We start from the raw sequence: 24,065 nt of genomic DNA, 5'->3' as shown, positions 1-24,065 counted from the left end.
CTGAAAAGCCCTGGCTAACGTCATTTCGAGACAACGTAGGAAACACCAGCCTCCCGATGAATAACGACGTTACACTCGTCCCTGTTACTTTTATCGTGTATCCCTTGACTCTGTCGCGTCTATTCTTCCTTTCTTTTTTTTTTTCACCCTCCCTACACCCCTGAATATGTGTATACCAGACAAATTTCTCACGCGAGGGACTGCGAAGAACGCTAACCAAGCCCCATTAATCTAGCTGCCATCCTGAAGTTTCTCGTTTCGGAGTGCATCCACGTGCCCGGATAACGCGGCCCGGCCACGAGGAGTCACGAGGAGCCACGAGGAGCCCCGGGACGGTAATTAAAGCGTGAATAAATAAAGCTGCGCGCGTAAATGCCGCGACGTAAAAAAGTCCGGGGTTCGGTGGAACCGAGCGAAGGAAAAAATTCTCGTCTTCCCTCGTCCGGGGCGCGACCGGAGAGGAACGTAGACGAGCCGGGACGGAAAAACAATAAACCGGGCAAGAGGATGGCTCCTCGAGATCTTAATCGTCGATCTGGTCGCGTTCGGGACGATTTCGATTCGATCCGAACCGAATCTTCCGACCTCTCCGAATCTCGTAAGGATAATTGATTCTACCCGGTTTCCTGCTAGATCCAATCACGATCATCGCTCGGCTTAATCGAGCGGAAGGGATCGATGCGCGATTCTCGACTAGGCATCGCTCGTCTTCCGAACGAACTTGCCCTCCATTTCGCGTCGAGACCGATTTATTTTGACCCCTTCGAAGCGATGCAGCCAATTATCCGAGTCTTATCCTTCCGTTTGCTCTTTCCTAGCTTCGCTGCCGCGATAATTCTCTCCGATTCTGCCCGATTCTTCGAGCTACTCCGGTTAGAATAGAAGTTCGAGGAATAATTTCAGCGTTTCGCTCGTTTCGCCCGTGGCAACTTTTCTGCTGCACACCTATGTACAAGGACTTGAAAGGATTCTTGAAGCGAAAGAGGAGAGGAAAGTTACCGATCTACCGAACAAATTCGCAGGAATGTTTCGAGTACGACGCTATGACGAGCGCGCGCGCGAGCGAGAGAGACCACGGGAAGTAAGGGTGGCGGAAGATGACGGAACGCGTTCGGCATTCGTTAGCGAACTGCGAAGCAAGTTCTTCTTAGTCGCGAGAGACAGTTTCATTAGTCGATAAAAAGAACGTGCGGTCTACCTTGTGTATAGAAACGAACAAGGGTCTGCGAGAAAGTTGTTGCGGATGTCCTTCCGATGGCGAGTATAGGAAGCGGTCCGCCACGCAGCACTTGTTGGCACGCGATTCGCTCGTTTGAACCATTAAGCGAGGAACCGAGATCGCGGTCGATTATTCCATTATCTGACCTGCTAATTTTTACCGCAATGGCCATACATCGTTATTCCGATATTTTTTCCATTCGCGTCGCTTCGGATGCGTTCCGGCTCGAAGTGAACTTGTTTCCGAGACGATCGAAGGCTCGATTACTAGCGCGATAGTATTAGCGGCGTCGCGTCGTGTCGTCGAAAGCGCGAGAGGAATCTATGTCGAGCGGATTCAATCGAGTCGTATCGCGTCGATTCCTTCGGTAATCGAATCGATCCGAGTTTTTCCAATGACGGGGCAACGTGGACGATTTCAAAAAGGACACAGACGCGAAAGGTCGCGCGTAAGGGAAATACGTGGATGGCGCAGAAAACACGAGAAATTCTGGTTTTATGGGACGCGACGACGTCAAAGCGAGATCGAAACGCGACGGCAAAAGTTCCGTTTGCGAGCGACGAAAAGCGGGTCGCGATTTGTTTCGCTTTTATCGTTGGCAAGTTAAAAGGATCCGACGTGGTTTATAAACGATGCCGCCGCTGCCGTCGACGACGACGACGACGATGTCGACGTCCGCTTATGAAACGGTTGGCCGTGTATACGTTTTCGAGGTAACAGAAGGATCGAGAGAGAGAGAAAAAGAGAGAGGAAGAGAGATAGATAGAGAAAGGGAGGGTGAATATGGTAAGATATTGGTCGATTCACTTATTCTCATGAATATGTATTCACGCGCCAGTCTGTTGCTTTCCGCTCGGCAATCATTATTCTTAATAACCACCATTATGGACTGTGCGCTGCGAGAATTTTTCAACGCTCGGATGTGCGCTGCAGCGACACAAAAGGACGATGATGAAATTATGCGACGAACAGGATCACGTTGGAACCGCGGAAACCGCAACGTACAGCGAAAGAATACAACACAGGGACGGCAAAAGGGACACGATTCCTTTGTATAATTTCTTGTCATGCAGATTCCCGGCATTTTACGTTGCCTCGTCGTAATCGATCCATCTTTAATATTCGAGCAACGTACAAAGTTTCGGAATATCGACAATCCGAGTTCGCGGTTACGAACGTACGAGTTTGTTATCGCGCATTTACGCGTTTCAATCTTTCCGATTTTGTGAAAAAAATATCGAAAAACGAGAGCTGTACGAAGAAATAATAGAGAATTTTGAAAACGAGAATGAAAACGAATTTAGAACGAAGTTTGACCATGGACCATGCTTCGTCATTCGTGGGTTAATGCGCGGAACGTGATAAAAGACACCTGTGGCTGGAGCTGCAAGTTTCATTTTAAAAAGTAATTATAAAACGACGACTAGATCAAGATTCGAAATAATTCGAAGTAGTAAACCAAAGTATCGCGTTAAAAAACGATTGATCGATGATGTCTGCAATATTCCATAGCTTCGTATGTCGTACCGTCGTGTGAAAAAGGATACACTGTACTTATTAGTAAAATAAGAGTACATCGTAACGATGTTCGAAGAGATAAGAGAGAGGACGCGATCGCTGCTCCACCGGTTGCATTCTGGTCCCTGGCAAAACAGTCGAAATTTCATAAAGCTCCAAGATAATTGGCGTTCTCTCGTCGTATTTTTGTACGATACGTGGCCACTTTCGTAGCCGTCGTCGCCGCCGCGACAGCATATTTGCGATCTCGCTGGTTCCTCGGGGCTCGCAAGCGTTTGCATTATTGACGCGGTTAGAAAGTAAGAAAGCCGTGCCCTCGAGGCCAGTCATTCTCCGTAACGTTTGCTCCCTGTAATTGCACGGTCTGAACAATTTTCAGATAGCAAGGTCGTATTTGTATGCGTTTACTGGCTCGCGAGTGTGTAAGAAAATAAAGAAGAAGCTTCGCACGTTCTGGCTGCCAGCAACGAGGTTAATTACCTATCGCGTTTCCACCGCTCCGGACTGGGAATACTAAAACCGGCCAGCTGCATTCGACCCTATTTTCCTTTTCTTTCTTTCCTCTACTTTCTTCTTTATTTTTTTTTCCAAAGCTTTTGTGTGCTCTTCCTATCGCGGTTTTTAATAATCCGGCCATATTACTCGGTGTCCTTAATTCCGGCGCCGCCGCGGTGCACTTTCAGCGCTTGATTCTTTACGTTCATAGCCGGTGTTGCGCTTTTCTCTCTCTCTCTCTCTCTCTCTCTTGCTCTCGAAGAAACGAAATTGAGCTTCGCCCAGTCGAAAGTTATTACCCCGATCGTGCCGTGAATGGGAAACGACGTGCGCGCTGGTAGCTGCAAGCTGACTGTGGTTCTCCCTCGGGGACGCGAAGCGTTTAAACGCGCAGAGACAACGACAGAAGTTCGAATTAGTCATCGCGGACAGTGATACCTTTGCGGTTGAACGTTATCGTCCCGCGATAATTGCATCGTACACGACACGCGTTAATATTGTTTCGGATTGAAACTAGAAATACATAATTCGGCGCGAACGAATTGTAAGTAAGGGTAAGTAAGAGTCGCGATTAATCGAATATGTATCGCGTATCCTAATTGGCTAAATTCCAATTGGCGAGAAGCTGGATTCCGCGTTTTATTATTCGCAACGATTCCAGCATGTCGTCGGCGATTATTCGAAGAGGTTCGTTACCCGAAGGAATCTTTTGTCGGTCGAGGTAACGGGAGGAACATCTTCGGAGCCGTGCTCGCCGGGAGCGGATAAACGCCGTTTAAATCTCGCCAGTCGGGGCTCTCGTTCGAATTGCAAAGCGCATTTGCGCGTTCCGTCGACGCTCCATGCAACCGCAATTACTCGAGATGACGTCGAAACGAAGACAAGCAACGTCGAGGTCCGGATCCGTCTATGCCGGGACAAGAGGCAACGACGGAAGGGAAAAGGAAAAGAGAAAAGAAGCGAGCCTTTGCGTTTGTTTCCACCAAGCTTCTCTTTAACCGGGTTTCCATCCGCCCAACTCAACCCCTTTTCTTCTCGGTTCCCCGTTCGTTTCTTTTCTGCGTTGTAACTGCTTTTGTTCACGCCAGAATAACGAACCACGGTCTTTAGATTCGCGGAGTAGAGCACGATCGCGTTCTCGATGCGCGTCGCTCGTCGTTCGTCGGCCGTCGCTTGGCGTTGATCCGCGAAAAAGCTCTGGTAAACAAAGTACGTGTACTCTCGTCGCGGCTCTATAACGCGACAAAGCGCATTATGCGCGCGCTGCGTCGTCCAACCCTCGGGATTTCAACAGATTACCTGCGCGCGTGACGTCACCTAGCTGGACCGGATTCAACGACGAGCCACCCTGCGCATGCTTCGAAGCTCGCTTCCAACATTTCCAGCTACTTTCAGCTTTTCCTGCCAGAAAACCGAACCTATTATTCGTTCGATCGCGTCGTCGCACCGCGCCGTGCGTGTCGTATTTTTACGACTACTTTTCGTCTACCAAAGTCCAGCGCGATAACGAATCTGAACCACTGGTCGCTGCCATCCTCCTTCGAATTAGCGAAGCGACTCGTTAAGTTACACAGGCTAAATCGTTAAGCAAGCAACGGTTGTTATTACTTTTCGAACGACACCGTGGCTAGTGGGAAATTTCCGCGAACCGACGCGACGGAGGTTCACGGCAAGTGTTTGAAGTCGTCGAGTCTCCGGGGGGTAAACCGCGCCATCCCACTATGAATTCATTCGCACCCTCATGAAATTCAAAGCGGTCGTTACGCTGCTGGCACGACGACAACGAGTACGACAACCGGGAGGACGACGCGAAACGGCGCAACGCCGCGGATCCTGCATCTACACGCGTCTCCGAGATGTTCAATGTTTTATTTATAATTTGTTTGTTTGTGTCGTCGTCCGCTCAACCGTTTGCTGTTTCGCTTCTACGGTTACGCGATGGCCGTTCGTTGGAAAAAACGCTGGAGTTTCTCGGTAACGACGCTTTATGCAGACATTCTACCTTACCGAGATCGCTGTCCGATCGCGGAACGAGTCTCGTCGCGGAACAAGGAGGAGGCCGGCAATAAAAAACTGCGAGTGGCTTCCCGCGGATCCAGCCGGGTGTATCGATAGCACGACTCGAATCCGGATGGCCCGTGAACGAAGATCGAATCAGCGAGGCGCTCCAATGCCGCGTTCGATCGACGCGTTCCAATTCAATTAAATCTCTGGCGAATACTATAGCTTCAATCACGCCGAACGCTCGAAACGTTCAGAATTTCAGCGTGCACCGATTCGTGCGATAATTAATCAATGGCGGGATTCGCGCGTTATCGAGGCGATGCACGAACCAGAAAAAAAAAACGAAACAAAGAATCTTGCTCGAAGTTAGCACTGAAACGACGCGTCGCGTGGTCACTTTGTTGCGAACGTACGATAAATTCATCGTTTTTGATTAAACGGATAACCCATGGGAATTAAGTGTGATGCTTCGTGTAACGGGGCTACGAGTAATTAAATGCTGGCACGAAATTCATGGCAAATTCGAGGAAATTTCCATGAAGTAGTTAACACTTGAGCCATTCTCGATTCCCGCGTTTCGATTTGATCGAATCTCTATTAAACCGCGAGCGTTTTCAATACGGGAATGGGATCGATGCATCCGCATTGTCCGACGAAATAATTTTCGCAACACGAACCGGGCCCGCGAAAACGATAGCTCGACGAGTGCGATCCGAACCGCGACAATTGAAAACGTTTCTGTAATTGCTTTAACGTTAATTCGCGTTCCCTACGCGAAAGGATCGCGCGTTTCGTTCGATCTCGACGCGTTCCTTCGCCGGCTAGATAACAGACGTGTTGGCTCGTGACACCGTTAGGATCTCGGTGGACAGCGTTTCGCAACGAACTCTCGTCGATATCGTTGCATCGATATAATCGAGTCGAATAATCGCGAGGACGTTGAAATTACCTTGGCGAACGCTCAGATTCCGGGAACGTTCGACCGGTAGTCGTTGGCATTTTCAGAGTGAACGTAAAAGTAGGCTCGGGCAAATAGAATTCAAGGACTGCTTGTTGCCCCGAATCCATATTTTCCGCGAATTAACTCGTTCGCGATCGGTTCTTCGCAAACGTATTCTCTTTTCTTACGAGAAAGTTGATTACATTTATTTCTTCGACTGCGATATCGAAATAATTCTTCCGATTTTCCGCGAGAACGTTAACGAATCTTATTGTTCTTTTAGACGATTATCTTTGCTTACCTCGAACGCCATTGTCTCTGGAGGCAAGAAGAAAAAGTACCGGTCCATGTTGTAACACGCGTGTTCGCGTGTCTGTTAACCGCGACGTTTGCTGCGTCAGCACGAAATTGCATGACTTTTGTCGTTACGGAAACGCGTAGTTCACGGTATCGCGACATCGGATTTCGTGCCGCAAAATAAAATCGTTTATAATTTCTCAGCTACGTTCGACGATTGACGGCTGTTTTAAATCGGCACGTTTTTACAGACTCGCGTTTATTAATCGCCTCATTACCTCTATACCGTTGACGTCTATAATCCCTTGTCTACCGAACACGTTTACGCTTATCGCACGTTCGAAGTAGGAACTGTGCAACGAAAATGTTCGAAACTATCTGGAAATTCGTGGATTAAAAACGTTCAAGTGTTTCATTACGGCTCGACACCGTGTGTCATCGAACGGCTCTACTCGCGGGAAAGTTGAAGTTTAAACGGTCGACTTTGGACGAGAGGTCGTGATATCGTTCTTGGCGTACAAGCGTGGAGCGTATAAGCGTGTGCGGGCGGCAAGGAGGTCAAGTGCAGCTCACCGTGCTTCTACCTTCCGTCGTTCCCTCGACTTGGCCTGGCTAGCTTCGTTCAACCAACGCGACCTCCTCAGCCTCTCTCCTCCTTTCTCTCTCTCTTTCTCTTTCTCTTTCTCTCTCTCCCTCTACCTTGCCCGTTTTTATCTTAACAATCCTGTGCCAGACAATATCGCGAGCCGACCTTTCTTCGCGAGCGTTCTTCAATCTCGAATGCATCCGCCTGGCTCGTTATTAATTTTAATTGAACCGCGTTATTGCGCCTTATTGTGCTTCGAGAAAGAGTCAATGAAATTAATTTCGTTGCTCAGGGGTCGCGGGCCAATGCTCCGCCTCGGTCGAGCCGAAGCTTTCCGACGAAGCTTAAATATTCGGTCGCGAGCACGGACGAGAAGGATTCTCCAGGAAATTTCGCGGGAGCTACGAGTCTCGAAGTTTTACCGTCTGACCAGGGAAACAGCGTAGGCGTTCGCGACATCGGAATCTCGGAATCGATCGAATCGATTAGCACCGTTCACGGGATAACTTTAGTGTCTCTAATCATCCACTTTATTACCTTTCATCCCTGAAACTAAGCCTCGAGTTTCTATCCAGGCATTAGCTCGTCAGTGAACTCCCTTTCCCGATGATGTTTCCTACGATTTGTGCCGCTCAAATCTCATCATTTAAAATCAATCTATTTTCTTCGACGTATCTTGCGATCGAATCGATTATCTCGCATCCAGAAAGTCGTTTTATTTCTTAGGCTGACGCGAAGTCTGAAAATACCTGCTATTCTCCCGAATTTTCGGGACGGATACGAAAAGTAATAAGAGCGAATCTCCGCTTTGGCAATTATCCCGTTCTTGAAATATTGCTTGCTCGAATACATATACATATATATGTAAATGTATATAAATGTATATATACATATACGAGTATTCCGTCTCGTCGATTCAACTATCCACTGCGCAATATACGCTAGTTCCCGTCTCACCAGTTTAGCTGCTCGCTTCAAAATATTCCCAAATCCCTGTCTCGTCGGTTCGACCGCTCGCATTGAAATATCCACAAATTTGGTTAGGTTTGGCTTGGGTTTAGGATATATTGCTCGCTGCGAGATATACACAAGTATTCCATTTCGTCGGTTCGACTGTCCGAAATATACGCGAATCCTCGTCTAGTCGGTTCGGCAGTTCGCAGCGAGATGTCTGCAAGATTTAAATTAGGGCGAAGTTCGGTTATTCCGATGCAGTGACCAAAATTTGTCATGACCGTACGAGCAATATCTTCCGAACATACGAATTTTCGATGCTAAAGTTTCATATTTTATATCTCTCTCCTTCTTCGTCGCGTTGCCGAGTTTCATTCCGATTACTCGCGAACGACAGTCGATGAAATAACAACCGATGCTCAGGATATACATATTCTATATGCTATGAGAAAAACGTAAAACGCGTAAACTGATAGAAGTTGGGATCGACGGAACACAGAGGGAGCTTGGTAAAACGCTTAAATGCAATCTATAGAGTAATTTATTAAGATACTAGCATGGTATAGTTTGAATAGTCACGTTTCACTGGTGGTTCTACTGTGTTGCGATACCCCAGTCCTGTTTGATGAAGTCCGCTGCTCGTTCGCCAACCATGTTGATCGAAGCAACTGGATTGCCCGACACTACCTGCGAAAAACGGAACAGAGATTACGGTATAGAATTCGAAACTCGCGAAATTAAGCAAGTAGCGATAACCGATGTAGAAAGAAGGGTAATCGTACTTGTGGAATAGAGGACGCATCCGCAACTCGAAGTCCTTTCATACCGCGTACTCTCAATCGACTGTCAAGCACTGCCATTGGATCCGAATCGGCACCCATTCTGCAGCTGCCGGTCTGATGATTTTCCGGCCTGGAATCCCAGCGAATAGCGCATTTCCAGTAGTCGTCGCTGAATAACGCGTGCTGAGAGCAAGCTTCTATGGGCCGATGTTTCAGAGTCAAACCAACTTCCTTCATCGCCGAGCTGTTGGCTAATTTCAAGATAGCGTGAAGTCCATCGACTATGACGTTAACGTCGTGGTCAGTTCCGATGTCGTTACTCCAGATAACGGGCGGGGACAGTGGATTTTTGTCCTTGAGAGTGATGCGACCTGTGAAACCGACGCGAAACACGGTTGAAACGATGCTGGTGGATAGTTAGCGAGGAAAAGCTTTTCTTTTTAAAATAAAAGGCGAACAAAAATTGCTAGCTAACTCGAACGATTTACCTCTGCTCGTTGGCCGTAGGTTGACTGCCGAGGATCTCACAGTCATCAGATTGTCGTACGTCGACAAGTCCGCGATCGCTAGCTTAGGCGAACACGTGGCTTGGTAACCGGAAAAGAATATCTGAATGTCTGGATCGTCCGGAGTCGTGAGACTGGATGCCACCATACCGGTAACCTGGGCCAAACCTGTGCCGGCCAAAGGTCCAGTTTGGTTGTGAACGTACTGTGCCGCGCTGGATTCGTTCAACATCGGATAGTATGGCTCGTTTACGGTAAAATCAAGCCCGTACGACTGATGGTTATGAAGATTTTCTCCGACTCCTGGCAGATCGTGTACGACGGGAATCTTTACGGACTTGAGATGTTCTTTTGGTCCAATTCCGGACAACAGCAACAATTGAGGCGAATTTATCGCACCAGCCGACAAGACCACCTCTCGTTTCGCTCTAATGATATGTTTCTTTCCATTCTGAAAGGCGCGTTGAATTTAGTGAAAAATAATTGTGCGCTTTAGGAGTAAGAATTTTCACGCGATACCGTACCAATATAACTTCCACACCGGTCGCCCTCTTTCCAATTGTCCTGACTTTCGTGACAGTCGCGTTCACGGCTACGTGAAGATTCGGACGATGCGCGACCGGTACAAGGAACGATCTTGCGCTGCTCTGCCTTACTCCATTTTCGCTGATAGTTTGAGCTACCGTGAAACCCAGGAGCTTAGGTCCAGCTAAATCGTCGATGACGCCAAAGCCTTGTTCTTCGGCCGCTTTAAGAATGTCGTTGGCAAACGGAGGCTGATAGGGAAATCTGTCGAGATCGAAAGATACTGAAATTCGTACGGTTGTAACGTTGATCGAACGTTTCGAGTTTAGAAGACAAACCTCTGGACGGACATAGGTCCTCCGGTACTATGGTACTTCGTGCCAACTCGATCGATTTCTTTGTTATCCTCCGACTTTAGGTAGTACTGTAAAACCTACGAAAACAAATTCTTCCGCTGTACTTTCGTAGCATGCCTTTACTATACTTTACACGCGTGCGTTTAAACGGAAGTGTTCGCTTCGAATAAAAATGTTCTCTTAAAATCATAAAATTGTACCTCCTCCCAAGACCATCCTTCGACACCAAGTTTGGTCCATCTTTCGTAATCCTTCGGGTGTCCTCGATGATAGGCCATTCCATGATGTATGGTGGTTCCTCCCAAATTCTTTCCTCGAGGCCAAGTGCAGCTACCGTTGCTGCTCAGGCAAGCGAACGACTCGTTCGTCGTTTTGTAATTCCAATCCAATTCGGTGCCTGTTAAAAAATACGAAACGTGTATCGTTCGGATTAATCGTTTACGCGATTAACGAAAGCTTCTTTTTACCGTGATAGAGCAGAAGATTGGCGGGTACTTCGGATCCTGCCGGTTCGTCGGGGCCCGCTTCGAGTAGGAGAACGTTCCAATCTTCTATTTCGCTCAACCTTCCCGCCACTGCCGCTCCAGCAGCTCCTCCTGCGTTATCATAAAATATCCACCGAGACATTTAACGACTTGTCTACCTTTCGCGAAATACTCTATCGTTATTTCGGCCGAGTTACAAAGAAATCGTTCGCGGTCAAAGACGTATCGATTAATTTTCTAAGAACTTGCTAATACGCTCCTGAATCGAGCGAAACTCGGTTCTGCCCGTTCTCTTCAGAAATCGAACGCTTGCCGAAGATATCGCGTCGAGATCGAAGTACATTAGAGACTCGGTCCATAGATGATAGCACCGAATCAAATTGTTCAAGAACTTACCACCGACGACGATGAAATCATAACTACTAGCTGGACTAGTAACCGGTTTGATACGTCCACACGGTTCACCAATTTTCGAGTTTCGAACCAACAGAGTGTTTAATGCAGTTAGAAACAGAATTCCGTTGCTCGCGGTGCAAACATCCATAAGCTGGGGTCCTCCCGTGAATGGATGCAAGCAGGATACCTGCGGTTCGGGTTCGTTCAACAAACTCTGTAACAAAACGTAACAAAGTGCATTTATTCCGTGTACTCTCCTACTATATGGGCATAGAAACGTTACTAGATTCGAGTTTGGGTCGATATGGCCCCGAACAATGGCCGAGTCAGATCGTTACCCGTTAAACGACGATACGTTGCTTTATACGCGAACGCGTTACATCGCCACGAATCAGATGCACGCGTTAGATCCGCAACCCGTCGAACGACGAAGCGTCGTACCATACAACATTAACGATCGACGATTCTTCTTGAAAAAGTAAATGAACAAAGTTTTGAACGTACCATGTCGTATTGTCGGACGAAAACGCGTGCACAGTAGGTAAATCGTCTCGCTTGACTGTCCGTTTGCTTCTTCTTGCTGTTCTCTTTTATACTCGTACCCAAGAAACTGATAACAATACACGTGTATTGTTATTTGCGTAATTATTCTTGCAAATTACCCATATCTAACGTTTCATTATATTGATAAACCGAGCATAACAGTATCGAAGTTGTTTGACAGGAAGGAGCGATGATTCGGCATTCGACACGTTTCAACAATTACAAAAATTTCGGCCTTCTGATAGTATAGTTTACGATAATGCTTCGCACGCGGTTACAATTGTTTCTCGTGTTGCGTGCGCTAATAGGTTAATTGCATCGATCGGTGAATTTTCATGAAAGGTACGTGGGGGGCTTCTCGTTGCCTCTTCGCATTCATCTTCGTAATTTCGCGTAAACTTTCCCGAATTAAAATCATTACGTGGTTCGTCGTAAGTAGGAACGTCAATAATCGAAAGAAGAATCGACAGCGATCAAGGATTGGGAGAACTGGAATTATTCGTTCGCTTCGTACGATTAACAATTTACATTGTTTTTTTCATACGTATATTTCCAAGTGCAACGTACATTTAATAGAAGTACGATACATCCAGTTTACTACACTGGATTGGACGGAACAGTAATCGACAACAGAGATACAATAAACTATACATACAATTCAACAAACATAATGTTTCAACGTTAAAAAATCGTAAACCGTTCGAACTTTTCGAGCGACGCGCGTACGTTTACGTTCCCGAAGGGAGAAAACAATATTCGAAACAACGTTGCATATACGATCTCTCTCCCGTAAATGTATTCATTCTGAACGACGTATCGAGATAATGCCTGTAGGTGGACCCGTATGATCCTCCATGAAATTCTCGTGACGTCATAGCGTAGAATATCGAGTTGCGGTAAAAAGGAGAATACGAAAGGGTAAAAGGTTGAACGGAGACGATAAGAGTTAAAATAGGATCCGCAACGGTTGAACTCGTTGGCATGGTTGATTCTCCGCGTGTTCCACGGTTTCGATCGAAGAGAAAGGTAGACAGGCAGACGAAGCCGAACCGAGCCGAGCCGAGCCGAGCCGAGCTACGTCCTTTAGCGTCGTTTCTTTGGCGACGTTACCGGGAATATCGACGCTGTAATTCGTTCGGAGGGTAACCCACTGGTATCGCGGACTAGAACGATCCAGGAGGATCTCGTACGCTACCAGACCGCCTGGTCCCAGTCGATGTATTTGATCCCCCATAGCAGTAGATCCAGCGAGTTGTCGATCGTTGAACGGGAACTAGGAAACATGGCAAATTGCTAGTGACTAATTATCGCGTTTCCACGGGGCCGAGTTTTTCCATGCGGGGGGATGATGGGTATGCCCGTACCATTGTGTCGCGGCAGCGCCCCAGTCCGATTTGACGAACGCCGCTGCCCTCTCGCCGATCATTATCGCCGGTGCAGCCGTGTTACCGGATGTTACCTATCGACCAGAAAATTATGCGTCAACGGTTTCGCTGATCGATCTGCGTGCGACGATCCGGTTAGTAAAACTAAAACGAATCATCCGGAAATACCTACCTGTGGCATGATCGACGTATCGGCTACGCGTAGGCCCCTGATACCGTGAACTCTGAGCCGTGCATCTACCACGGCCATTCGATCGTTCGCCGGTCCCATTTTGCACGATCCAGCCTGATGATTTTCTGGCCCCGTATCCTGACGCACGGCGCAACTCCAGTAATCGTTACTCAGAAACTGATACCGCGAGCACGCTGCGAGAGGAGCGTTGCTAAGCGTCATATTATATTTCGCCATTGCAGCGGTGTTGCCGAAGGACAAGGCTATCCGAATTCCCTCCACGAGGATGGCTATGTCCAACGGGTCGGTCAGATAGTTTCCTTGAATTACAGGCTTCGCGAGAGGATCGTTACTGGCCAAACGCAGCGTTCCTGATACAGAAGCACATACCGTTCTCTACACTCTCGAGTATTTTCAACTGTTCCACGGAGATAACCGATATTGTTTGATCTCGACGGTGCTAGAACGAGGGGACAAGATAGATCGCGTTCTAGAGAAAAAAGTTCGCCGAGTAGAATAAGCTCGGCGTCATAACCTTGTTACGTTCTTCCGGCGGTAACGAAGGAAAACAATTTTCGACGATTAGAGTGGGATTACGGTTAACGTAGTTTTCAAAGTACCGTTAGAAAGCGTTCAAACTTTGTCCCGGATCGGAAAGTTAACAGAAGCGACACTATATCGATATTTCAATTTCGAATGGTCAACTTTCATTCGTATTCTCTTTACCTTCGTTAAGGTTAGTTAGGTAAGGTTAGTTTCTAAAACTGTTATACCTCTGCTGCGCGGATGAAGATTCGTCGGTGATATGCTTATGCTGCGACGACCGTTGTCCATGAGAGCTCCTATCTCTCCGGTGGAAGCACAGGACGCCTGATATCCCCCGAAGAAGAATTGAAGATCGGGATGATCAGGAGTCGTGTAGATCGAGGGAACGATTCCGGTTAATTGAGCCAATCCCGTGGACGACATGGGCCCTCTTTGGAACGAAACGTATTCCAGAGCCGCGGCCCAATTTAGATCGAATTCGTTCGGCTGATTTATAGTCCAGGATAACGTGTAGGAGACGTGATTTTGCAGGTTCTCTCCGACACCTGACCAGAATGGACGATAACTTTTATTCGATAACACGAAAATAAATTGATCGAATCGCGTGGTTACGTACCAGGTAAGTCTTTAACGACGCTTACATTCACGGCCCGTAAATGATCCTTTGGTCCTATTCCGGAAAGCAGTAGAAGTTGAGGAGAGTTAACCGCACCACCGGAGACAATTATTTCACGAGACGCTCGTGCCACTCGAAGCTCGCCGTCCTAAAAACGTGTGCAGTTCGCGACGGAAGTGAACAGAGTTCGTTCCGGTACATGTCGTACCAGCGAATGTACTCACTTGATAGAACTGAACGCCGACAGCCTTCGAATTCTCTACAAGAATCTTGGTAGCGGTAGCGTTCAGAGCGATCTGAAGGTTTCTTCTTTGACGCATCGGTCGAAGGAAAGCGGTAGCAGAGCTCGCTCTGACTCCGTTCTTGTTCATCATTTGAGCCACCGTAAATCCAGTGAACTGATCGCCGTTAAGGTCTTCCGAGATCGGGTAGCCGCGTTCGGCAGCCGCTGCCAAAATGTCATCGGCTATGGCCGGTTTCCAAGGAAACCGCTGGACGGTCAGTAAACCACCGGTCGAATGATATTTCTGACCAACTCGATTGATCTCTGTGTTGTTCTCCGAGCACATGAAATACGGCAATACCTGTCAACGGAAGAGCAAAAAGAACGGTGTTCCGGCACGGCGTGTTATTAGCGTGAATCAGACTGACGGATTGGCAAATCGGTCTCGTTAACTACACGCGACTCGATTTTCGCAACGCGTTCGTGCCAACGCGCGGCACAACCGCGTATGCACCTGTTCGGTCGACTTTCTTTCGTGGACGGCAATCAACGAAGAAACTTGACACTTATTTATCACGGTATATAACAAATATTAATATCGCTCCGATTTGCTACTTTGAATTATTAGCTTAACTTTTACTTCTTGTTTCGACACTTAATTCGTTTAAAAATTATACAGCAAAATCGATTATGGTTAGCGCCTCGATGGTTGAATCGTACGACTAACCAGTTAAGTCGTTACCTCCTCCCAGGACCATCCTTCGTTACCCATGGCCGCCCAATCGTTATAATCCTTCGCGTGCCCTCTGGTGTACATCATGCCATTGTGGCTGGAAGTGCCGCCAAGATTCTTGCCACGTGGCCAGCTGCACGATCTTCCGGTCGACAAACACGCGTTTTGTTCGTTCACCGTTCGATATTGCCAATCGATTTCGCTACCTGTTCGATCGAAAACGAGCCGGCTATTATTCTGTTAGCCCGGGTTGAGCCAAATCGCGAAAGAAAACCGGGCTAACGAACTTACCGAGAAACATCGCTACCATACTTGGAATATCGGCACCCGGTGGTTCGTCGGGACCGGCTTCTAACAGCAAAATTCTCCATTCCGCGATATCGCTGAGCCTAGAAGCGACCACGGAACCGGCTGTTCCTCCTGCGGGAAAACGTGGAAACGCTCGAAATAATTGACTTCGCGTACCGTACTCGAATGAAACGCTTCCGGCTGCCATGCCGTTGCCTATTCATCTGATTAGGAGCGATACACCTTTCGTGGTATTATCTAACGGGGTAGTCCGCCGTAAAGCGGACTAGAAAGCTGCTCGACGAGGCCTTGGCCATGGTGTGCCAACAGGTAAAAGTAATTATACCGTGCTTACCGTGCTGCTATGTTACGCGGAACGTATTTTACCTTCGTAGGCACGTGGCGACACGGTTTTATACACACCTTACTCGAACCGTCAGATATAATCGTACGAATATTCGATCGTTTACTTAAGCACCGTGTCGACGTACGATCAAAATGTATATGTTTCGCAAATCTTTCTTTATTTCGATCGGTGGAAAATCTGAAAATTCTTCGAAATTGCTAACGTAACGCTTAGCGTTCAACTAACGTACGGTAAGGATCCGTGTGAAGTTGACGGTATTGCCTCTCATAAAATATCGAAATTTTATAATAAAGTTGTATATTTTGATGCTCCTTTCGCACGATATACGTGGACCGCAAAGCTAGATTATATCACGCATTTACGTTTTATATAATAATATTCCAATATCGAAGAATAGCTATCGTAACAGAGCTGGGTGTGTCGATACTAATCTTGATGCAGTGCGAAATTTTACGTTAATAAGGAAGTTACAGTAATTTGCCTTGCGTAATTAGTATGGAAAGGTATCTACGTGTACGCTGTTGGTTCTTTCGTATCGGGATATTACCAACGATAAAGACTTTATAATACGTGTACACGCGTAAGCGTTCAACGAACTTTCGGAATATATTTTTGATCAATTGCAATACGATTCGAATGATGGAACTAGGTCAACCGTGAAAGGAATAATTTATTTATTTCATAAATGATAATAAACAACTGAATTTCAATTATTCGTAACCTGTTACGGAAATTTTCGCGTGAAAAATGAACAACCTGTAGTAGTTAGATAGTAAAATCTTATCACACGTGTACACATTGTAACCGAAGAACGAAACAAGATTAAGCAACAAGAGTTGTAAATGCGGAGAAAATTGTATTTTATTAGAATTTAGTTTTATTAGATATTAGATTTTAGTTGGCGCAAACGTCACATATTTCGGCGACTTTACGGTGCTTCTCGGGTTTCCACGAAACTCGCGGTCGGTATTCCGCGAGGTTCGAGTAACGGTGCACGCGTTTTCGTGTATCCTTCGAAGAAGGAAAGTGGAAGAAGGAACTAGCAGAAACGGCGCCAAAGCACGAAATGGCATTTTCTTCGTTCGAAAGAAACGTATGCGCTTCCGTGATACATTCATTTTTAACGCGCCAAACACATTTCCATTAGCACGCGATGAAAAATAACACGACTGTTTTAGTCGTTCGACACGTTTGTATTTTTTCGCGAGCACAATATGTAATATTATTAATGTTACTCGCCACGCGGAGGTTACGTTCGTTTATCGACGTCCTTCGTATGCACCGAACAAAATAATTAATACACGTGTATTTCTTCGGGCGACGGGCGACAAGAGACGAACGACGGGCGACAATAATATATCCGGAAACCGGACTAGTTTACACGAGTTTGTCATTTTAACTCATAAAAATATAAATACGAAGTAGAATTTGAAAGCAAATAGAAAACGCGTTCGATACGAAACTGAAATATTTCACTTTGTACTTCATGGATCGTTCAAACCTCAGTTATCGAACGTACCCGTATAAAAAAAAGTCTGGTAAAATAGATATTCGCGATGTTTAATATTTATAACGATCCGATATTTCATATCGCGTTGTGCAAGCACGATCGGTGGGATACGCACGTTTCAAAAAACTCTTCGTACGCGTACTTGTTTATCTTTGAGCGGCATACTCGTCTCATTGGCCCAATGTAAATTCCGTATTTTGTTTAACGCGGGCAAAGATCGGACGAATTAAAGCATCAAATTTCAACGAACGAATTTTACATATTTACGCATACAGTTGCCAGCTCGCATCGAAAATACTTGATCGCTTAATCTCAAGTATGAAAACGAATTCTCCGTTTCGTTCGTTGCAATGTTCATTTTATTATCGATTTCGCTCTTCTTCCGTTAATCGGAACGAACGGTAAAAAGATCATGACAATTTCGAAAGAAGATGAAATTTTTTCTACACTCGGCCAGATATTCTATGCTATTTTCCGAAAACGAAGTATGTAGGTCGGTCGACTCGGCGAGAGCGCTGTTTTACTTGGACAAAAAACGACTGACGCGGTTGTGCAACGTCGCCGTGCAACCGATCCATTATTGTACGTAGTAGCCGAAAGCCGAAACGAGCGAATCGTCGAATGGGGCATAGAATCGGATATTTTCTACCGCGGTTATCCTTCATTTTCCTCGATTTTCATTCATTTTCTTTGATTCTCGATTCCGTTTATACGCGTGTTTCGGTAACGTTTCGTAGGAGAGCAACTCGTACGAAGGGAGTTAAGACGTTTACTTCGCTCAGACTTTTAACGGATTCAGAGAATGACACGACGTACGGCGATAGAACATTGCGAGTCGCCCTAACTAACGCCAAAGCATGGTGATTTGCCGCGCGGTTATATCCTCGTGTCCATGGGCAGTAGCCAATGACGTAGATGCGCCATTAACGTAACACGGTGAAAAGAGGAAATATGTAATTCGATTAACGTATTGTTTGTTGCTTGTTTTATGCGTGACCTGTATCATCGACGTAAACACAATCGCGAAACAACGATTCAGTTTCGAATGAACCTGAACGAGCAACAGAAATTTCACGCTAATTTGCTCGATGCCCGACGGCAAAAAGGAGTGCGAAAAACTGTGTATAATCGAGGAAAGTGTCACCGGGCAAATAACGTTTTCATCGCGCGATACGCTGAATATTCGGCGAGATTATGCAAATGCAGGCTCGCCGGACCATAAAATATTTCCCGGTGCTCGGCCTACCGAAATGGATATTTCATAGTCGCCGTCGTCGTCGTCGTCGTCGTCGAGCGAATCGGATATGCCGCCGATTCCAACGATCGTCGTTCGATCTCCCGCTTCTTCGATTACCGATAAACATCTCTCTCTCGGTTTCTAATTTCAATAATCGTTCGAAAAACGATAACGCATCGCAAAAATTATCATTGTTCCTAATAACCGGAACCTTATCGGATAATTTATGTAATACGAGTATCTAATTTGCTACGGTGATTCCCGGCAATTATAAATTAACCGATAAAAACGTGTTTCCTTAAGCGGTCATTCCACTCCTCCGTTATGCTCGGTTTTTGCAACAGTTTCGCTGTAATAGCAACGCTCATTTTCTCCTTGCTAATGCGCTAAACTAACTTTGCCCTACCGTTTATATCGCATTCTCTATTTGCCTCGAAAATGTATTAATATTTGACGATTACCGAACGATGACTTTAACAGCAAATATTCGTACACTGGTATCACCTAAATCGTTAAGCGTATTATTAATAATCGATGCGCTTGCAAACATAGATAAGCGAGCAAAGGTGGAAAATTTCCTCTAGATACGTAAACAGTGTATATATAGAGACGCGGTATCGTCGTTATTCCATTTTTCGGTGACAATAAGATTAGGCGAAACGTTAGGCGAAGTAATCGTTGGCAGGTGTATCAGAGTCGTAAGGACGTTAATAGGAACGTATTAATATCGCAACCGAACGATGAACGGTTTCGAGCCATCGAATCGCGTTTTCGCCATTCCCACGCCAGTAATAATCGACGAATTACGATCGAGCAGCGCTCCACTGGAGCGCTCCGATTCACGATAATTCTGTTTGATCATCGCGTACGCGTAAATGCCGTTTACCGAGATTGAAAATGTGTCTCGTCTCGTTTCGACGCGACGATCGTTTCTGCCCGTCCATAACCTTTAGAGGGGAATAATGCGTCCATCCCGCCGGTTCTCCCAAACGTCTCTATGCATTCGTACGATGCCTTAGCGAAACGATTCGCTTTCTTTTAACCGTTTCATACTCGATCGGATAAACCGGCGAACACGCTAAGCATTCGTATTCGAAGAATCTTTCGTGGCGAATATGACGATGACGACAGCGGTGTACGTCGCGCCGTCTGTCCGAGACTAATAGAACGACGGATAGCGTAATTAGCGTTTGACCGTGCACCGAACTTCGCGACGAAAAAGTGTCAGCTTTTCCCAGTTCCGTGCAACACCGGTTTCCATCGGTCGATGAATTTTCACGGAACGATGAATAACATCGTCGTGGGAACACGGATGCGGCTAGTAAAATTTCAGTTGTTCCACGGACGACGTCGAATAACCGTTGTAATTTTAACGAGCAGCGTGAAATTAATGTTCACGGATATCGTTGAATAATTCCTCTTACCTACAATGGAAGTTCTTCTTCCATTAGAGCGTATTATTACATTAGCCTGTTTGCATCTGAACGATGAGAAAGTGGCGTTAATAATTAACCGCGCGCAGGGCACCGACACAAAAGATCGCTCATAATGGTCGACATTCGCTACCATAATGGTATTTCGAACGAAACGAATAACGATCTAAAATAAGATACTCACCTCCTACGACAATGAAATCGTAATAGTATTCCGGTGGGTCGATCGGCCTTACTCGTTCGCAGAGCTGAGAAATTTCTTCTTTCGCGCGGACGAACGTGTCCAACAGAGTCATAAAGGTCAGGAACTGTGAACCGGGACAAGTCTGCGCGAGGTTTGGACCCAGATACGGTCGAGAACACGGTGACACGACCGACGCGTTGTACGACATCCTGTAAGTTCAGAATTCGAGTAGAGTTTCCCATTAAACAGGGAATTCACGCGCGTTAGTTGCCGCTACGTATTTCGCTCGTTCGAATTTTTCACGGAAATATCTTTGAAATTATCTTTATAAATCTTCGATCCCCCACCGCCGTCGGAAGCGTTCTCGTTGCCTCGAGAAAGGGAACGATCCATCGTTTACGTAACCATAAATTAATGCAATCGTTAAATATACGCGTTAATTCGAGCTAACGTCCAATTAATCGGCGACTAACTAACCGCTAACCGATCGTGTTAATTAATTTATCTCTAATTAACGCCGTGGAATTTTATCCGCGACAACACTCGCCAGAATTAATCGACGTTGGGATAATAGAAAAGAGAAGGAAAAGGATGACGCGAAAGTGATAATTATTCAAACATGTTGCATCTCGAATGCAACTATCGTCGCTTTATCGTTAAGCTGGTCGGTGAAAAGCAACGAGTACAAAGGCAATTACGATTTGGTAATATTTCATTGTTCGATATTCCCGCGAGCGTGTCAGCGCGGGAAGCGGCCGAGATCGAGGGCATAACTCCTTCTCTGATCCCCTCTATACACTCTACACTAATACACTATACGTTATGCGATTATCGAATTATTCCGATGAATCTGATTTTATTCGTTTGAAAATTTTCACCGATATTTCCGAACGACGAAACAACGGATATTGAACTGGAACAAAAAGATCGCGCGCCAAAAGCATTCGTTAAAACTACAAAAGGTGTTTACAATTGTTTCGTCGTTCAGTGAAATTTCGAATAGGCAATCTTTTCGATGAGAGAAATCTATCTATTAAATTCACTCGTATAGACTACAAGAATCGATAACACTCGACTCTATTTAAAACACTGTCATCCATTCGTTCCATTTTCCACCGATCGCGTATCCCGTCGTACCTTAAAACGTAATGGAAGAATCTTTCACAAGGTTTCACGGGGGAAGATTAAACGATAAACAGACGACACTGTCTTCGCCGTGGAACACGAAAAACGCGTGGTTCGATAAAAGTTCCCGTAATCGACTCAGCTTCGTAACTGCATGCGGTGAAACTGTAACTGTAAAACCTCTCACCGTGGGACCTCTCTTTATAATTCATCTCCCACCCCGAGAGCGCGATGTCCTTTTCCCGCCGGAGCCACGCGATTCGAATCCTTCTGGAAAATCTTCGCGATCTTTTTCGACGGCTTTTCCGATTTAACCATTCGACGATCATTCAAGGTTAAGATCATCGTCGCCCCTAGTCGTCATCACCGTGTCGTACTTTCCGTCAAGACGGAAAACGCTCGTACGTTCGAACGGTTATCGCAGCCGTGGATCTCGTTGCACGTGTCTTTATTCTCCGCTCCGTTAATCGATGAACTTCGTTCGTACATTTGATTCTGCGATCTATTGTTCTATGAAAATCTATTATTTCTAATAGCTATTCGGTAGACGGCAAACTGTCGTACGCGTTGGCTAAGGGCGATAGAGGAATCATTGGTTTTTCAATTTGGAATAACCCACGGACAATCGATCGTACGATGCGCACTTTGAACAATGCGTAACGACGTTTCATCGTTATTAAAAGCTGCAATTTTATTCGAATCGTGCGACAAGTTTATGGCATCGGAAGATTAATGCAAGATTCGTAGTACTCTTTCAAATAGGTGTATCACGCTTCGTAGCAGGAACAAGAATTTCAATTCATTCGGGATTACTTACGTAATCATGCGTTTCGAACGTATCGATCCGGGATAATCTATCGAAATAAGGTGATAGATTGTAACGCGAAAGTGTACCGCGGTTAAATAAAATGTACTTAATGCATCGACGTATAAACGCGGCGACACGCGATACGACATACCGCTTTTAGCTCGACGGTATCGAGCGATTTAACGAGATTTTCGATAACCTCGCTTCATCCTTGCCAGAGTTTCGGATCGGTGGGCACCGATTTGTCGCGGTTAACCGACACAACCGTGGTGACTGATCGCTCGAACGATTCGCCGTCTTCCGTCGCGTTAATCGGCAAACGGTTTTGCACGCAAACGAACCAAAGAACCCTCGCGGCCGCGTATCCTGGTGGATCCGTGAATCCGCATTGTTCGAGTCGGCTGTGGCCGTACCGTTGCGTACACTCGGTTGAACAAAAATCATATTTCGCGGGGAACTCGGCTCACGAACAATAGAGCTTCCGGCTTTTTTCCGGTTGTCGCAACTACCGCGAACGAGCTGGCCGACACGACGCGACGCGACGAACGCCTCCAATAAATTTTATCTCGCGCCTTTTCAACGAGAGCGAGAGCGTGTCTCCGTGGCTAAATCGGGACACCGGGAGACGATGATCGCGAGCGAACACTTGGAACGAAGCGGAACAGCCATTTCCAACGCGGTCGAGATCATTTTCGCGAGCGATCCCGGTAATTCGCTACGCGGTGTTTGTTTCAACGACCTCCGGTCCATCGCGTCGCGCCGCGCCACGCCGAGCCGCGTCGATGATGCGCGAAATTAAAGCCTCTCGTCTAACCTCCACGCGTTCTTCCGGTTTTCGCTTACGATTTTCCCTTAACGCGTTTCCTTTACAATCGCTTCGAGCAATTTCGTTAACCTTCCGAAACAATATCGACGAATAAAATACAGCCGAAACGAGCGCACGGAGAATGTGCGATTTTCGAGGGTAAACCTAAGAAAAGTAGATTATTCTTCGAACTGAAAAGTTTTAAAAGGAATCGGTGGATCGTCGCACGATCCGAGAATCTCGGAAGAAGTTTTTTGTCCGCGGCCGACGAGTTCCCTTCGAGTTACCTTCCATTATCCATTAATACCTTCATTAATCTTCGTTCCGCGGGGAAAGCACGCAATAAACGCGGTTTCCCTGCCAACTCGAGCTACAAGCGGCCTCTTTCATTTTTGCAACACACGCGGATCCTCGCGAAACGATGTACATATTTCGACGAATGACACGATCGTTGCTTCTTCGAAACCGATGATTTCACGGTTCGATGACGAACGCACTGTTTGCTCGAGGTATATCCGTTTCGTCGACAGGGATACACTTCCCATTGTGTTTCTTCCCGGGTGTGCTGGCTCGACGAAACGAGAACTCTGTTCGCGGGAATCGATGCGACGCGATTTTGCGTTGCCGTTCCAACGATAATCGTCCCGATCGGATGACGCATCGATGAAACTATATCTCGCGATATGATGAGAAAACAATTAATCGCGGTAATAACTGTCGATAATAAATCTTGGGGAATTTGCATGGGGAGGTGTGTATTTTACAGGCCGGCGATTCGCGCTTTCGTGAATTTCCTTCCGTCCCGGACTCGATTGTTGGCCATACAGACACGATTTTACGCTCGGACAAAGCATTTTCAACATTCGTATTCGATCGAGTCTCTAACCATTCAAATTCTTGCTCCTCCAACTAACTATCGTTACCTCGTTCGCTGTTCCGTGGCTCACCAGTCTCGGGGATCTGATTGCTACAATCGTGTCATGCCTAAATAAACTCTTAGCTAACGCTCTTAGTTAACTCTTAGTTA

The 24,065-nt window shown here is 46.3% G+C and overlaps 2 protein-coding genes across 2 annotated transcripts in view; one reads left to right on the top strand and one right to left on the bottom strand.

Annotated features, from left to right (window-relative positions):
• LOC100881476 (kin of IRRE-like protein 1) overlaps positions 1-24,065 on the top strand; it is a 239,048-nt gene that overhangs the window by 46,693 nt on the left and 168,290 nt on the right. The gene's annotated exons all lie outside the window — the stretch shown is intronic.
• LOC100881584 (uncharacterized) lies at positions 8,537-21,576 on the bottom strand. The gene is made up of 19 exons (XM_003707324.3): positions 21,438-21,576; positions 20,301-20,509; positions 15,573-15,701; positions 15,291-15,487; positions 14,550-14,909; positions 14,326-14,473; positions 13,937-14,254; positions 13,164-13,534; positions 12,971-13,065; positions 12,799-12,879; positions 11,568-11,673; positions 11,064-11,277; positions 10,650-10,778; positions 10,383-10,579; positions 10,165-10,259; positions 9,826-10,090; positions 9,284-9,752; positions 8,796-9,166; positions 8,537-8,700 (listed from the first exon to the last, which is right to left on the bottom strand). Exons 2-19 carry the CDS (start codon positions 20,506-20,508, stop codon positions 8,608-8,610), a joined length of 3,846 nt encoding a protein of 1,281 aa, XP_003707372.2. The 5' UTR covers position 20,509; positions 21,438-21,576; the 3' UTR covers positions 8,537-8,607.

Source organism: Megachile rotundata, chromosome 10, assembly GCF_050947335.1.
Source record: "Megachile rotundata isolate GNS110a chromosome 10, iyMegRotu1, whole genome shotgun sequence".
Taxonomy (NCBI): domain Eukaryota; kingdom Metazoa; phylum Arthropoda; class Insecta; order Hymenoptera; family Megachilidae; genus Megachile; species Megachile rotundata.
Note: the sequence above shows the minus strand (reverse complement) of the source record. Positions and strands in the feature narration are given on the sequence as shown.